At 45.3% G+C, this 18,543-nt stretch overlaps 1 protein-coding gene across 1 annotated transcript in view; it reads right to left on the minus strand.

The window, feature by feature from the left end:
• LOC308307116 (glycogen debranching enzyme-like) overlaps positions 1-18,543 on the minus strand; it is a 71,056-nt gene that overhangs the window by 15,782 nt on the left and 36,731 nt on the right. Inside the window, exons 12-25 of the mRNA XM_080752266.1 lie at positions 18,230-18,417; positions 15,116-15,239; positions 13,906-14,069; positions 10,553-10,654; positions 9,688-9,843; positions 7,483-7,633; positions 6,789-6,913; positions 6,104-6,216; positions 5,159-5,293; positions 4,454-4,584; positions 3,591-3,727; positions 3,249-3,382; positions 1,168-1,343; positions 421-523 (exon numbers count right to left, since the gene is read on the minus strand). Of these exons, the coding sequence (XP_080608392.1) occupies positions 421-523; positions 1,168-1,343; positions 3,249-3,382; positions 3,591-3,727; positions 4,454-4,584; positions 5,159-5,293; positions 6,104-6,216; positions 6,789-6,913; positions 7,483-7,633; positions 9,688-9,843; positions 10,553-10,654; positions 13,906-14,069; positions 15,116-15,239; positions 18,230-18,417 (1,939 nt within the window). The remainder of the gene's footprint in view (positions 1-420; positions 524-1,167; positions 1,344-3,248; positions 3,383-3,590; positions 3,728-4,453; positions 4,585-5,158; positions 5,294-6,103; positions 6,217-6,788; positions 6,914-7,482; positions 7,634-9,687; positions 9,844-10,552; positions 10,655-13,905; positions 14,070-15,115; positions 15,240-18,229; positions 18,418-18,543) is intronic.

Raw genomic sequence — 18,543 nt, forward strand, 5'->3', positions numbered from 1 at the left:
TTTTTGTTTATTTGGAAGGGACATGACATGTTTAATTTGTGAACAACACAGCAACACATCTACAAAAAGCTAAGTTGTAAACTGCAGTGTAAATAGTCGGAGTTAGCAAGAATGCTAATTTCATCTGTAGTCCATAATATATATGTAACGCAGGTGATCCAAACCTCCCCACCCGGCTTCGAACCCGGGTCTACCGCGTGAAAGTCCAAAATCTTAACCATTACTCCAAAGCGATATCCCTATGGAACAAGGGCAGATACTAGACTTTTGAGGCTTCAGGCTGGGGCTGCGACTCTCTCCGCCACATATATATATGCTGCAACATGTATAATAATAATAAAACAAAATTGGGGTCCCAGAGATAAAATAATTAATCATTCTATGGGACTGAGATGAGGCAGACAGACAGACAGACAGTACCTGGCCTCCAGGTGTCTTCCCGTCACCAGCAGGAGGCCTCGCAGGGCGATGAAGGTGTCACGACCCCAGCAACGGAAAATACCAGACGAGAAGTGTGGAAGACCTGGAACACCCCAATACCATCATCATCATCATAACCATTATTTAAACTCGTAGTTAGGCTCTATGCATATACGCCATTTTGTTCTACTTCCGGGTGTCTTTCAACTTCCTTCACAGGTGTTACTGATGATACTAATGAAGGGTCTGTTTGATTTATTGTACAGTGGTTCTTTAATTTCAAGGACCCCCATAACTCTGTACAAATGGAATCTACAAATGGAAGCAAATGGAGCATTTGCTTCCATTTGTACACTCTGAGTTACACACCTGTATGGGGACATTTGGAACCCACTCAAGGACACTTTGAGACCCACTGGTGTAGCAGAGTATTTCCAGTGAGCCAACACAACATCAGCACCCTGACTCTGTTTGAGCAGAATGGAACAGAGCCTTCATTAGTATCATCGGTAACACCTGTGAAGGAAGTCGAAAGACACCCGAAAGTAGAACACAATGGCGTATATGCATATAGCCTAAAGGCCCTCATTTACAATGTAACCAAGATTACAATACGACATGAGGCTTAAACACACACCCGCACGCATACACTGGACGGACAAGACAGACAAACAAACAGAGAGAGAGATAGAATGAGATAGAGAGATAGAAGGATGGACAGAATGAAAGACAGACAGACAGACAGACCTGCGGCCAGGGACACGCAGCACTGCTCCTCCTTGCCGGTGACGTCACTCAGGCGATAGGGGACGTCCTTGAGGTGGGGGGAGAGGGGGGGCAGGGCAGGGTGGCGCCCCACGCCGCTCATCTGCACCGAGCCCAGCGCCAGCTGTTTGACCAGAGTGGAACCGTTCTGCACAAAGCTGAGGGACCCGGGAGGAACAGGATGTACAGCGAAACAATTTTATTTTTATTTATTTCTTTCATTTTGACATATTTATTCATTTGTTTACATTTTCTGTTTGGTTTTTAAATCTGTTTTTATTTTATTTTTTAATTAATTTTTATCCCACGGTTTTTGCAACCCATTTTCTCACCCAGTGCCAAATACCTAACCTGTAGTCCTGGTTTCCGCTCTCCCCCTGCCGCGCCAGGGGAATTGGGGAGCACCCGGCTGGCTAGCGGGAGGTAGTATAGAAACCAGGACTACTGCATGTTTTTGTGAGGGCATCTACCCTAGGAGACACGGGGAGAACATTTAAACTCCACCCAGAAAGGCCCTATCGCCAACCCCACCTAGGGTGTGGGCGCTGATGACGCGGAGGGAGGAACACGCCCCCAGCGTCCCCCGGCGGGAATCGAACCCAGGACCTTCTAGCTGTGAGGCGAAGCGCTAACCACTGCGCCACCGTGCCCCTCTTTAAATCTGTTTTTAAAGCAGGTTTGCTAGGTTAGTTTAGTTTTTGAAAAAAGCTTAGTTAGTTTAGTGTTTCTGTTAGTTCGAGTGTTAGCATAAAGACACACTGTTAGCTTGATAGTCCGTTTTTCGCTACTGGAAGTCTCAGTTGGAACTGTTACCCCCGCGACCCGATTCCGGATAAGCGGTTGACGATGGATGGATGGATGGATGGATGGATGGATGGATGGATGGATGGATGGATGGATGGATGGATGTCTACAAGCTATGCGAGACATTGCTAGCTTGACATTATGGACGATTAACATTAACACAACCTCTGCCAAAAAATCCCCCTTTGTAGGGATTCTCCGCCATGCCGGAGGAACCCGAAGATTTAATAAAAAAAAAATTATCGAAGCCGAACTAAAATATGCCGGAACTAATTCTCCGTGATCGGTTTCTACACGGACACATTATGGAGCGGACCGATTAACATTGAGGGCGCAAACCGGAAGCGGATGGTCCGTCCTCTATTCCGACGGATTTGAGAAGCTGATGGAATACGCGAACACACGATGCATAGCAGTGTCCGATCACGCGTGATGGGAACTGGATTAGCGCCCACGTTAACAGGTAGGAGAAGCCAGCAGTGAAAGACATATAGTCGGGGATCCACATGCCCAAAAGCTCAAGGAATAGGGTTGAACCTGTGATTTTCTGCCGCACTTTTTATTTCTGTTTTATCTATTAGTTTGGTCATTAAGGTCCACAGAATGAGAGGCCTGCTCTGCCGGAAACTTTGCGAAAAAAAGTTACGGCCATTTCTATATTCACTGTCCCATTGACTCCACTAGAAATATTTAAAAAAGAAAATACATCTGCTTTAAGTAGCATGTGAGGGGTCAAACTAGGGGTTTTTCATCATTCTGAATCCATTACAAGCATTTGTTTTGCATGAAAAACATTCCTTGGGCAAAATATTGGCCCCCAAACACTGTGAAAACACTGTGAAAAGTGATGAGTCGTCACTTTTTTTCCACTTTTCACAGTTTTCGATGGCCAAAATTTTGCCCAAGGAATGTTTTTCATGCAAAACAAATGCTTGCAATGGATTCAGAATCATGAAGAACCCCTAGTTTGACTCCTCACATGCTAATTAAAGCAGACTTTTTTTCTTTTTTTAAATATTTCTAGTGGAGTCGATGGGACAGTGAATATACAAATGGCCATAACTTTTTTTCGCGAAGTTTCCGGCAGAGCAGGCCTCTCATTCTGTGGACCTTAATGACCAAACTAATAGATAAAACAGAAATAAAAAGTGCGGCAGAACATCACAGGTCCTCTCCCATTATGAGGGACTGGATCCCCGGCTAATAGAAAAATCTTTGGTTTCCTCGGCCGTAAACAACGAATGAGTTAACAGGCTAACCTTGACATGTGTTTGAAGACGTGGTCCAGAGCGGTGGTGTACGCCCCCAGGACGATGGCGTCAAAGTAGCGCGGCACCAGGTAGCGAGGGATGTGTCTCAGGAAGCTGAACATGGCCTGGAACCACTGGCCCACCTGTAACCATCCGTTAGTACATTAATCCACTGGCCCACCTGAGGTCGAGTAGCAAAAGTACAATAGTACTTCTAATATAGTACCCGACTACCCGTAACGTAACTAGTTACTCTTGATACCAAGTAATATCACTAATATCACTAATAATCACTATTCCTGAATAACTTGCCAAATACTGCAGATCAGAGTAAAAGTCTAGTTTTCTCACCTCTCCCAGAGTCCCTCCTTTGGCGATGAGTCGGTTGGCCATGAAGTCCATCATCCAGTCTCCCCCTCTCAGGTTGTCACAGAAGGGGTGGCCCAGGTCGTTCTTGGGTCGAATCTCAGCCATCACCGAAATGATACCTTGGTGAGGGGGGCGTTGAAACCACAGCATTATGGGTAAAACTGTTTATTGAGTTAATGGATTTAATCGATTATAATAATAATAAAAAAAGATCAAATCAAAAACATTTTAATAAAAATTAACAATTTGGAAGAAAAACATTTAAATTCAGCCAAATTGTTAAAGGGATCCCTGGCTAATATGACAAATATGCCTTAATACATTATAATTGTCCTCTATAACTACAATGTAAAATTAAAAACACCTTAAATATTGTATTTCTTCTAGAAATAGCTAATCTTTCACTCAATAGGGGAAATGCCCGTCGCAAGTTGATGATGTCATAAATGTCATGTGTGTGTGATCTATCCCTATGGAATGTATGGCATGCATGTGCAAATGAAAACAAACGTAATACTTCCTATGGTTAATATGAGCATCAAATCAATATTTCAAATGCGTTTTTTGCACATGCATTCCATAAATTCCATAGGGATAGATCACACATGACATTTATGACATCATCAACTTGCGACAGGTATTTCCCCTATTGAGTGAAAGATTAGCTATTTCTAGAAGAAATAAAATATTTAAGGTGTTTTTAATTTTACATTGTAGTTATAGAGGACAATTATAATGTATTAAGGCATATTTGTCGTATTAGCCAGGGATCCTTTTTAAAAATAGTGAAAATAGCAGATCTACAAGATGCAGTTTGCTCAGAATCAGTGCGTTTTAGTTTGTACCTTGCAGGCCTCCGTACTTGAGCGGCTGCCATGACGGTATGTCGTAACATCCTCCCCCGTCCTCCTGTTCCTCAGCATCACAGCGATACAGCAACATGTTCATGTCAGCCAGGGACAGCTTGGACATGATGCTGGACAGGAGAGAGGGAGAGGGAGAGGGAGAGGGAGAGAGAGGGAGAGAGAGAGAGAGAGAGAGAGAGAGAGAGAGAGAGACATTAAAGGGCCACTTCACCCACACGTCAAACTCTTTGATGTCGCTGGAGGCCCACAACGCGGTTGACGCGTTTACTGTATTTACAGTAACAACTTTAAATCTCACCGTAAGGTCGGGGCTACGCCTGGATGTTGCCCATTCACCGCGGGTTGCATCGCACCGCCGTTTTTCTCCATATACTCCAATGCATTTCCCCATCTTTAACGCCCTTTATCTATGATGTATTTTTTATGGCTAAAACTGTGGCAGGCTGCGGCAAAATGACCAACTTTTGATCGTCAATCAACAGCTATGATCAACACTGGCCCATACAGTATGTTACACAATAACATCCTGTCTGCACTCATGTGACCAAGTGACGTCATGACGCATGCATTGACGCAGCAGGGACGTATTCAATGCAATGGCGGTGGGTCTGGGCATCCAGAGGGGATAAATGGGGCTCAATCTAGGGGCACCCAATGTGATAACATGGTCGTAGAGCTACTTACGTTTCCAGTGGCGTGGACAGGATGGCGGGGACATTGTTGTCAGCCAGGCTTCCTGCTCGGTAGTGGGGGCTGAACTGGATCAGGTGACGTCTCAGTGTACCTACCAGCTCCTGAGAGCGAGGGTCCAAACTCACCCTGCACGACCAAACACATGATACAGGACATAAGGAAACCACCCTGCATTAGGCACCATATGACACAGGACATAAGGAACCACCCTGCATTAGGCACCAGATATGACACAGGACATAAGGAAACCACCCTGCATTAGGCACCATATGACACAGGACATAAGGAACCACCCTGCATTAGGCACCAGATATGACACAGGACATAAGGAACCACCCTGCATTAGGCACCATATGACACAGGACATAAGGAACCACCCTGCATTAGGCACCAGATATGACACAGGACATAAGGAACCACCCTGCATTAGGCACCATATGACACAGGACATAAGGAACCACCCTGCATTAGGCACCAGATATGACAAAGGACATAAGGAACCACCCTGCATTAGGCACCATATGACACAGGACATAAGGAACCACCCTGCATTAGGCACCAGATATGACACAGGACATAAGGAACCACCCTGCATTAGGCACTAAATATGACACAGGACATAAGGAACCACCCTGCATTAGGCACCATATGACACAGGGCATAAGGAACCACCCTGCATTAGGCACAATATGACACAGGACATAAGGAACCACCCTGCATTAGGCACCATATGACACAGGACATAAGGAACCACCCTGCATTAGGCACCATATGACACAGGACATGAGGAACCACCCTGCATTAGGCACCATATGACACAGGACATAAGGAACCGCCCTGCATTAGGCACCAGATATGACACAGGACATAAGGAACCACGCTGCATTAGGCACCATATGACACAGGACATAAGGAACCACCCTGCGTTAGGCTCACCTGAAGACGATGACACTGCCTGGAGTGAGACGCTCGAACACGATCTCCTGGACAAAGTCACTGCAGCCCTGAGAGGTGACGTCGACGCGCTTCACCATGTGACTGTCCTTCAACTGTAAACACAATGACATCACAATGACATCACAGCACTGAGAGGTGACGTCAACACGCTTGGAATGTATTTGGACACTTGAAAAAATATTAAGTATCATTTTAAACTTGAAGTACAAAGTTATTTTCAGTCAGTTCTACCAAAATGGCTGTTATCTCAACGTTTTCCTCGCAAACTAAAATATCACCACTGTCGGGCAGAAACCTTGAATCTCCAAGTTTCAAATGTGTACGTCTTTTGGTAAAGTAAAGCCCTGCTTCATCATACAAGACTGTCGCACAAAACTAGTGAAAACAGCCGATCTACAAGCACACATAGTTTAGTACATTTTATAGATGATAAATACAAAACGAACGGTTTTGGACACACAAGGTTTCCACCCGACAACGACAATATGCTATAAATATAAGGTGCTGGGAGTGAACTTACTTTTACTTACTCTCAATGCGACACGTTTTGAGCTTTTTTCAAAACAGACCAAAAATAAAATATGGTTATAGTTTAGTAAGTGTTTGTTATGTAATAATAATAATCAAAATTTAAGTATGTGTGTGTGTGTGTGTGCACACATACCTGGATGTGTTCAGTGATCTCCACAGTGTATTGAGGCTGGCCGTTGATGTTCTTCTCATCCTTCACGTAGGGATCGACACTCCGCTCCACCGTACGAGCTTCCAACACCACCTCCTCTATCTTACCTATAGGATCATAACGCACGCACACACGCACACACGCACACACACACACACACACACACACACACACACACACGTTTCTTAAAACAACTCAAAAGATCTGCTACTTTTGGAGTAGATTTGTGAACAACTCAAAAGATCTGCTATTTTTGGCGTAGGTTTGTGGTTCAAAATCATATTCCTCAAATCGCTGTCCAAAAGGTGTATGTGAGTGTTAAGCCTCTATCAGAGTCCAGGGTGAAGAGCTATTCACCGCAAATTTTAGGTGTAAAGCTATCCACCTAAAGTGAGAAAATAAAATGTCGTCAAGTAGGAATTGTGAGCGCGATCTACTTCCGGCCTTCAAAATAAGAGACTGCCGCGGACGGAGCAAGTGAACGGCAGCATGGACATTTTAACCCGTTCATGTCTGGAGCACTAAATGGTTTAAAAAGACTTCACCGCGGTGGATAGCATACCACCGCGGTGCTGACTCTGATATGGGCTTTAGTGTGTAGTGTCTGTGGTGTGTGTGTGTGTGTGTGTGTGTGTGTGTGCGTGCGTGCGCGTGCATGCGTATGAGTGTATATTACCTGGTATAAACATAGGGGGCACGTTGTCTCTGTAAGTGTGTGTCTTGGGGTCTTTGAAGGCGGTGCGACACACAGCCACCACAGACTGGTGGCTGCTGGCACAGTGTCTGGTGACAGCTACAATGTCCTCGTCCACCTGGTCCACATACACCTGAGAGACACACACACACACACACACACACACACACACACACACACACACGCACACACGCACGCGCACACACACACACACGCACACACACACACACACACACACGCACACACGCACACACACACACACACGCACACACGCGCGCACACACACACTTTTAGGACAGCGTGACATAAGCCACTTCATCCTGGAGGATCCCGAGAATCCCCCCATCTGGCCCGTGGTCTGCCAGAGGGTCTCCTCCCAGTTGGACGTTCCCAGAAGACCTCCCTATAGGGCAGGGGTGGGCAACTTTGATGATGGCGAGGGCCACTATATTTCCACCTTCACTCCAGAGGGCCACATTTCATATTGCTACGTCCTACTTTCCTGAATCCTGAATATATTTTTTAATTGGAATCCTGAAATGTAACATTTTTATTTAATTTCAAACACATTTAGTTATATAGTCATGTTAACTTTATGAACCTAAATACAAATACATTGGACATAAAAAAATACATTTTAATACTACTATACTAGTCATTAAGCTACTAATATAGACTGACGGAATTAAAGCAGGTCATGTTTGGAATTGTAACAGCTGATATCAACAATATATCAGTATTCCGGTATTAACCTGCGAGCCGCATTAAGTGAAGGAGGGGCCGCATGTGGCCCCCAGGCCGCCAGTTGCCCATGTATGCTATAGGGAGACGCCCAGGAAGCATCCCGACTAGATACCCAAACCACCTTAACCAGTTCCTTGCCAGCGGCAGGTCTACTCTGAGTCTGCCAGCAGGGATATGCCAGCCACCCTCCTGTGAGAAGCCATTTCAGCCGCTTGCATCCGTCAGCTTATTCTTTCAGGTGAGAGTAGGAACTAAGATAGCTTTACATACTGTATATCTAAAGATTTTCTTTCTGGCTCAGCTGTCTTTCATTTCGTCACAAACAGTGCGGTACAGCGACTAGTCACAATACAGCGACTAGAAACGCACTCTGTCACTGTCTGATGGCACTCTGTGCCAACTTGCGCCTCGCACAAGGCCATGTGTGCCATGTGCTTGCAAGCAGAGCACGCCATGAGGTGCGCTCACCACTGGCATCACCGCCTCCAAAAAATAACTTGTATATTATGACCAATGACATCACCACTGGCATCACCAGGAATACTGGTCCCTCAGCGCATGTTAATGATGATGTTGCCAGAGATGCTGGTCCCTGATTGGGCTACTGCCTCAACTCATACTCTGCGATCCCCGTCGAAACCGTAGATTTCCCGCTGTACCGCGGTGCCATGCCCGTCGATCCCGGAAATTTAATTAGCTTTAATCATTATGAAAGGATTAAAAGTATTATCGCAGATTTTCGCTGATTCTGGCTCTTTAGGCCCGCCTCCTAACTGTATCCGGTTGTATTTCCGGTCTGGACCGGATCTAGCTTTCCGTATCCGGTCTGAGCCTGGGCCATAGTCCCGCCTCCATTGGTTTACATTGTAACAGAAGAGGAAGCTACTCGGCGATGGAAAGCTCGAGCGGTGGTCGTGCTTGCATAACGTCTTCAATTGGTAATTGGTGATGAAATACAGGCTACACACACACACATTGCTATGGCAAAACGCTGAGGAAAAAGACTAGGATATAAGTCTAGGATGTAATTGGTGATGTAATATGGCTACACACACACACATATTGCTATGGCAAAACGCTGAGGAAAACACATTGCTATGGCAAAACGCTGATGAAAAGTGGCTACAGATAGGTCTAGGATGTAACTGGTGATGTAATGTGATGTAATATAGCTACACACACACACATTGCTATGGCAAAACGCTGAGGAAAAAGACTAGGATATAAGTCTAGGATGTAATTGGTGATGTAATATGGCTACACACACACATATTGCTATGGCAAAACGCTGAGGAAAATACATTGCTATGGCAAAACGCTGAGGAAAAGTAGCTATAGACACACGCACAGCCACTCCATGGAGCGGTTTACCACCGCTCAAAAAATAACTTTGTAAAACTACTCGGGTAGTTCTTCCAGTGCTTGTTCTGCAGGAGGTCTCACCTGTGAGAAGCCGCTGACTGCCAGCTCCTGGTGCAGCTTGTTGAGGGCCAGTTTAGCAGCCATGATTCCTGTCTGCAGGCTCACCTCTCCTGGGCTGCTGGGCTTGGCTTCTGGGTTCCAGCATGGATACATGCGCTCCTCATTCACTACTGAGATCTGAGAGAGAGAGAGAGTTTTTTTGAGTTTCAGTGAAATTGAGAACAGGAGCGCTCGTTGTGCGGCGTGGGGCGGAACAAGCGGTCGCTTTGATCCACAACAACGACAACGTAGCGTCGGCAGGAATGATAGCACCTCACCCCATGGAGGTTAGGGTTAGGCATAGTTTTACAGAGGTTAAGGTTAGGGTTAGAGTTAGGCATAGTAAGCTAATGGCTAAACACAGCCGAGCTAGGCTAGTAGATAAACAACGAAAGAGGTGTCGCAAACGAGTGACGTCAGCGACTACACAAGTGAATGGCTGTTGTCGCCGTCTCATGGTGAATACGCAGAATTACAGGTGCGCTGATAAGAGACTATAAAAGTGAATTGATCCAGGTGGTGTTAGGGGTGTGTGGTGAACGACAAAACGAGCACTCTTACCCCAATCTCATTGAGTTACCCAAACTGACTGTAACATATATATATATATATACTTTCACTTCTACTCCACTAGGGCTGTTAACATTCCTAAGAAATTATATTTGAATATTGGTCTTAAAATTTGGCCTGAATATAACAAATATTGTATTGTACTTTTTACGCCAGAATAATTATTTGAAAACTTTAGTAATTAGTTACTGTGTAGATTTTAAGTATTATTACAAAACATATCACTTCATTAAACTTCGGATATATACTTTTATTCAAGTAAATGGTCTTGTGTTACCTGATGAGGCACCAGCTCGTCGTATCCTCTAGTGCTGCCTGTGGCACAGCAGGCCATAGAGACGATAGCAGAGCTGGGCAGAGAGTCGAACACAGAGCGGACCTGCAACGTCACAGCGACAAAGGATATTAAACTCAAACCTTTTCATATCAGGGACCCCCAAATGAATGCTCCCATCTGAAAATATTTTGTGGCAGGGACCCCCCCAGGCAAGATTTGTGTTGTTAAAATGTTTCATTAACATTCCCATTATTTGTTTTAGATTGATTGAAAATAGCCAAGCGTTGCGTGCTTGTAGATTGGATATTTTCAAATACATTTTCCTGGGGACCCCCTGGAAGGCACCCTGAGGGTCATTGGCCCCCACTTTGGAGATCAATTGAGTACCTGAGACGAATAACAGTCTAAGTCCGTATTTTTGATATTTATAGATTTGGATAAAGACATTTTTTTGATTTACCAGACTGTAAACCACAAACTAGAAGTTTTTAATTTCTTAAAGTCTTAATGTACTCCCCCCTCATGTTGTTGAGTTAGATTTCTTTTACTTAACTCATATATATTAGGAATTAGTCTCTGTCTCCAATCTCCAACAGTTTGTGGAACAACAGTATAAGTCCATACAAGCAATATTCAGCAGACAAAGGGAGCAGATAACATTAAAACAGACAACTGAACAAAATGAGGGGGGAGTGCATTAACTATTTAACAGATTAAAAATGACTAGTTTGTGGTTTACAGCCTGTTAAATCCAAAAATATATATATTTTAAAAAAATCAAATATGGACTTATACTGTTACAGTGATGTCATTACGTGCGCATCCCGCATCAAATACTCATTCAAGTCGCCCAGGGACTCATTCATGTCATGGTCCTGGGGTCCCGGGGATGCGCCTTCATTGGAGTCCATGTTAAAATAATTGACCGGGTCGCGGTAAAAGAAAAACATTTTAAAATTCCACAGACACCACCATTGTTCATGGGTGAAAGCATCCTACTTTACCCTACGTTAACACAAATAAAATCCACGTAGAAAGTCTTAAACAGGCGATAGAAACGTCAATGTTTTGATTCCACCGACGTCCAACGCCATTTTGCGCGCCCGAATTCATTAGGGGCACATGTTTTAGTAGTTTTAGTAGTTCTAAGTTCAAACATTAGCCAAATTGTAAATTGTAAATAAATATAAGAAATAGGCAAACATTTTGAAAATAGCCGATCTACAAGCTCACAGCGCTCGAAAACATTGTATTGAGGACTCATAAAACTTTTCTGGGACCCATTTGAATGACCACCTGTGGGTCTCGGGACCCATTACATTGAAAACCTAGTAACATCACTGCTGTTATTCATCTCAGGTACTCAATTGTCCAAGCAGAGGGGGACAGTGTACTGGTTGTAATAGTGACACAGGGGACACTGGTTGTCATAGTGACAGTGCAGCTACCTGTATGGGACACTGGTTGTCATAGTGACAGTGCAGCTACCTGTATGGGACACTGGTTGTCATAGTGACAGTGCAGCTACCTGTATGGGACACTGGTTGTCATAGTGACAGTGCAGCTACCTGTATGGGACACTGGTTGTCATGGTGACAGTGCAGCTACCTGTATGGGACACTGGTTGTCATAGTGACAGTGCAGCTACCTGTATGGGACACTGGTTGTCATAGTGACAGTGCAGCTACCTGTATGGGACACTGGTTGTCATGGGGACAGTGCAGCTACCTGTATGGGACACTGGTTGTCATGGGGACAGTGCAGCTACCTGTATGGGACACTGGTTGGCATGGGGACAGTGCAGCTACCTGTATGGGACACTGGTTGTCATGGTGACAGTGCTACCTGTATGGGACACTGGTTGTCATGGTGACAGTGCAGCTACCTGTATGGGACACTGGTTGTCATAGTGACAGTGCAGCTACCTGTATGGGACACTGGTTGTCATAGTGACAGTGCAGCTACCTGTATGGGACACTGGTTGTCATGGGGACAGTGCAGCTACCTGTATGGGACACTGGTTGTCATAGTGACAGTGCAGCTACCTGTATGGGACACTGGTTGTCATAGTGACAGTGCAGCTACCTGTATGGGACACTGGTTGTCATGGTGACAGTGCAGCTACCTGTATGGGACACTGGTTGTCATAGTGACAGTGCAGCTACCTGTATGGGACACTGGTTGTCATGGGGACAGTGCAGCTACCTGTATGGGACACTGGTTGTCATAGTGACAGTGCAGCTACCTGTATGGGACACTGGTTGTCATAGTGACAGTGCAGCTACCTGTATGGGACACTGGTTGTCATGGTGACAGTGCAGCTACCTGTATGGGACACTGGTTGTCATGGGGACAGTGCTACCTGTAGGGGACACTGGTTGTCATAGTGACAGTGCAGCTACCTGTATGGGACACTGGTTGTCATAGTGACAGTGCTGCTACCTGTAGGGGACACTGGTTGTCATGGTGACAGTGCTACCTGTATGGGACACTGGTTGTCATAGTGACAGTGCAGCTACCTGTAGGGGACACTGGTTGTCATAGTGACAGTGCAGCTACCTGTATGGGACACTGGTTGTCATGGGGACAGTGCTGCTACCTGTATGGGACACTGGTTGTCATGGTGACAGTGCTGCTACCTGTATGGGACACTGGTTGTCATAGTGACAGTGCAGCTACCTGTAGGGGACACTGGTTGTCATAGTGACAGTGCTGCTACCTGTAGGGGACACTGGTTGTCATGGTGACAGTGCTACCTGTATGGGACACTGGTTGTCATAGTGACAGTGCAGCTACCTGTAGGGGACACTGGTTGTCATGGTGACAGTGCGACCTGTATGGGACACTGGTTGTCATAGTGACAGTGCAGCTACCTGTAGGGGACACTGGTTGTCATAGTGACAGTGCAGCTACCTGTATGGGGCACTGGTTGTCATGGGGACAGTGCTGCTACCTGTATGGGACACTGGTTGTCATGGTGACAGTGCTGCTACCTGTATGGGACACTGGTTGTCATAGTGACAGTGCTGCTACCTGTAGGGGACACTGGTTGTCATGGTGACAGTGCTGCTACCTGTAGGGGACACTGGTTGTCATAGTGACAGTGCAGCTACCTGTATGGGACACTGGTTGTCATGGTGACAGTGCAGCTACCTGTATGGGACACTGGTTGTCATAGTGACAGTGCGGCTACCTGTATGGGACACTGGTTGTCATAGTGACAGTGCAGCTACCTGTATGGGACACTGGTTGTCATGGTGACAGTGCAGCTACCTGTATGGGACACTGGTTGTCATAGTGACTGTGTAGCTACCTGTATGGGACTCTGGTTGTCATAGTGACAGTGCAGCTACCTGTATGGGACACTGGTTGTCATGGGTGACGTCCAGGAACATGGCGTGGGCGATAGCGGGGACCAGCGGGCGCAGGCTGGGCTGGACGAACGACCCCACCGGCTCCCCTCCGAACCGATACACCAACCTGCCCTCCTCGTGGCTGTCCCCTGCACTCATAGCCTCTGGGACACACAGACAGGGTGGAGGGAGGGAGGGACGGACAGACAGACAGACAGACAGACAGACAGACAGACAGACAGACAGACAGACAGACAGACAGACAGATACAGTTATAGAAGAGTCTAACACTGAATTCACACTGGCAGTGGCAGTAGAGATGGACCGATTGCAAAATTCTTGGCCGATACAGATCCACCGGTTTTATGAAGGTCTGACCTGCCAAAACTGATTTTTCCGATACCGATTTCTTTAGCTAAGAACTAGAAAATAGGGTTGCTCCAATACCCTTTTTTTCAGGCCAAGTAGGCCTACAAGACATATTTCAATTTGAGTACCAATAAGCTAGAAGAACACTAATGCAAATCAATCACAATATACAAAATCACAGACAATATCCAGTCTAATATGAACGTCTGGACAGGCAGGAGGAAAGCAGGCGACGCATGCTTTTTTCCCCCCTTCTTTTTGGAGACGACATTGACACAGGATTATGGAATATATCCTTACATTGCAAAGGTAATCAGCACCATCTGTATTCTGTAGGCTGCCACTAAGTAGACTGGCTGCTACTTGCTAAAGTTTACTTTAGTCACAGGACCAGAGCATCATGCTGTGCAGTGCCATAGACACAATTGGCATACAACCTGTATTTATGTCAGTGACCTGCCGGTCACCGATTCTGCCGGTTTGATATCATACCTGCCGATTTTTGATATTGGCCGATTCCGATTTCCATCCCTCAGTGGCAGCGATTTCTACTGCTGTTTGATCGCAAAATGGATTAGATTCGTTGGGAGCTTTTAGATCTGCTAATTCCTAATTAAGTATAACATAGAACTTACATGGTTGATGTAAGTTTTGTAATGTAATTCTACAAAGTAAGTTAACTGATAAATAATTCTAGCAGAGTAAAAAGTGCAATGTTTGCCTTTGAAATGTAATAAAGTAGACCTCTAAGGTATTGCAGTATAGTCAAGTCAAAGTACCTGAAACTTGTACTTAAGTACAGTAAACATTCATAGTTGTCTCTCTCTCTCTGTCCTCTTACCTCTGATGAGTGAGGTAATGGCCAGTCTGGTGACAAACACATTGTCCAGCTCCTCACTGCCCGTAAACAGCTCAGCAACAACATACAGGTCAGGCCTGACCACACGGGCCTGCTCCAGCATGTACTACACACACCATGCAGCCAGGGGGCGGTGAAAACACACACACACACACACAGCCAGGGAGGGGAGAGGAGGACGAGAGAGAGAGGGAGAGTGAGGGGGAGGGAGAGCGAGGGAGATGGAGAGAGGGAGGGAGAGGGAGGGAGAGGGAGAGAGGGAGAGAGAGAGATGGGGAGAGAGGGGGGCATGTAGGGGTGCAGAAAGAACAGCACAAGATGCAGGGAGACATGCAGAGAGAGAGAGAGAGAGAGAGAGAGAGAGAGAGAGAGAGAGAGAGAGAGAGAGAGTGAGTGAGGGAGAGAGAGAGAGAGTGAGGGAGAGAGAGACCAACCACAGATTTTAGGTTAAATAAATTTGCAGTAACGAGGGGCCATGGGCAGCAGTTTAAATGAATGAACGAAGATGGTTTGTCAGAAGAAAAAAGTAAAGTTTGGTAAGAGTTCATTCATAAAAGAAATGGACAAGGGGAAAGAGAGAGAGAAGAGATATTCAGTGTCATACACATTCTAATAAGGATGCATACATTATGGGATAAACCACATCCACCCTAATAACCCTAATAGCTCTGATCTGCTTCAGCCAAGATATTTGGTGTAGAGTGAAAAATTCTATTTGTACCCTGTATATATATAAAATGTCACAAATGCGACATAGCTCTGTTTACACAATGCTGTACCCCCTCCAACTGTATATATGTTCCCCATTTTCGACTGTTTTTATTGTATTTGTGATACTTGCTTTGGAAATGTAAACGTATGTTTTCTCATGCCAATAAAGCTCCTTTGAATTGAATTGAAAAAGGAGGGGACCTAGTGAAAAGCCCTGGGTGTGGTCAAGTACAATCATTGAGTAAATGTTACTTAGTTACCGCTTAGTTACTTGGATGCTTGGTTACTAATTGTACTTAGTTGTACTTTTAGTTACGGTTTAGTTACTTGTTGTGCTTAGTTACTACTTAGTGACTTTTATACTTATTTATTATTTAGTTACTTGTATGCTCAGCACTTAGTTACTGCTTAATTATTCAGTTACTAGGTGTACTTAGTTACTACTAGTGCTTAATAACTCAGTTACTAGTTATACTTAGTTACTAGCAGTAGGATAATAGCTGTGTAGTGCGACAGGGGGTCCGGGACCCCTAGGGGGTCCTCAAAATTTGTGCAGGGGTTCCTCCAAAATTTTGGGTGATAGCAACCTTTTTTTCCCCCTTTTTTATATTAACCACTTGAACCCTAGCATCCATATTCGGAGAACTTTAGCCAAAAATAGCCGAGCTTGTAGGTCGGCTATTTTTTAGCTTTGGTGTAGAGGGGAAAAAGAGCAGACTAAGTACAGAGTGCAAGGTCAAGTTTTCTTTAAGTATTGACGATTCAAGTGGTAAATATCTGAAAACACACATTGACATGATTCCAAAATACACTGATGATTGTGCTGTCAAAAGATGAAACTACCGGTGTATGGAATCTATTAAAAGGTTGTGGGGGTCCCTGCTTCATCTCTCTCTCAACTAAGGGGTCCTTGGCCTGAAAACGTTGAAGACCACTGGTGTAGTGGTTAATCCCATGGTTACAAAGCTGCACACATAAAACCACGTCGTCCAACGTCATGCGTCGTCTCGTAAGCCACACAGCGTGCCAAGCCATCGTCAACGCCACGTCATTACGGAATGGCGGGCGGCGGGGCGGGCGGGGTTACCTCGCACTAGACTGGTGATGCCCAGGCGGTTTACGAAAAGATTGTCAACGATCTCGCTACCCGTGAACAGCTCCGCGATCACGTAGAGGTTTGGCCTGACCACCCGGGCTGCCGCTAGCATCGCCTATACACGCACACGCACGCACGCACACACACACACACACACACACACACACACACACACACACACGCTTCTATCTGAACAATGGACTTCACAAGGCCAGCGTGTGGGTGTTGGTTTTAGCCATAGACTGTATAAAATATATGGACAAAGCGAAGCCATTGGTTTCTATGCAGCGCAAATGACACAATATGGGTCCTTGGCATGGGTGTTGCCATCATAGATTGTAAAGGCACCAAAGGATGCTATTGGCTGCCAATGGTCACGTGCAACCGCAGGGATACATGGGAGAATGTGGTCGGAGCCTCCCGAAATACAGCACACGAAGAAGAACACAGCCGCCTGGTATCAGTTTAGTTGGCCACGCCCGCCACGCCCCCCACAACTTTATCATTTATTTTAAAATAAATTGGACCAAACTTCGACGAAACGCATATGATGGTGATTGAAAGGCAATTTTTAACTAGCGATAGGAACCATAAAGTATTCATGAAAATGTTAATTAAGGTTAGAACACGAAAGGGGAAAATGAATGGGATCAAATGGAGAACAATTCTTTTTGAATTGTTCTCGGCCGGGGGGGGGGGGGAAACAGCGGCCAATCATAGGAAGTTTTACTTCCGTATTGGAGTCATTTTAAATCGGCAGAACTATGCCCCTGGTTTTAGCTCAGTCGGCAGAACACATCAACCACAAGGTATGGGTTCGATCCAGTGTTGATTTCATCGACTAAAACTATGACAAAACTGCATTTGTTCCACTGACGAAAACTAAATAAAAACGAAATAAAAACTAAGCTGTGATGACTAAAACTAAGACTAAATATATTGACAATTTCGTCAACAAAATAAAAACTAGACTAAAGGGAGGGACTAGTGGAGAAAAGAGTCATTTTATGTTTGGTTGCTCTCAGGTTTGCGTGCTGAAAAATAGCCGATCTACAAGTAGATCTGCTATTTTCAGCACGCAACCAAGGGTAAAATCAGTCATTACGATGCCATCGAGGCCCGCCAAAATACATTTCAGTTGACTGAATCAACTGTAGATGTAGTCGCCTAAAAACGTATGATATTTAGTCGACTAAAATTAGAACAACCAGAATTCCAGAACAACCAAAAATAAGGCCCCAGTTTTTTAACAAATAAAAGCCCCTTATTGGATGCTGGCGGTAGCCTACCTCGGCCACGTGCAGAGGGGTGGAGTGACAGTTGTCCAATCGCACGCCTGCAAAGTGCTTGGCGGTGATCTCTGTGTATTTCTTCATGTGAGCCCACAGGTAGGGGCAGTCCTCTGGCTTGTCACCGTAACGTAGCTTCACGCTGTCACCCCAACATATCAACTCTCTACGAAGATACACATGAGACCCTGTGGGGAGAGGAGAGGAGAGGAGGAGATCATTCAAAGTCTTTGTTTTTTGCTTCAGTTGCAATGACGGAAACGTGGTTCTGGCACCACCTACTGGTGCACCTATGCTTCTGCTCCTTCAATATC

This window comes from Nannobrachium achirus, assembly GCF_963921795.1.
Source record: "Nannobrachium achirus genome assembly, chromosome: 21".
Classification (NCBI taxonomy): Eukaryota; Metazoa; Chordata; class Actinopteri; order Myctophiformes; family Myctophidae; genus Nannobrachium; species Nannobrachium achirus.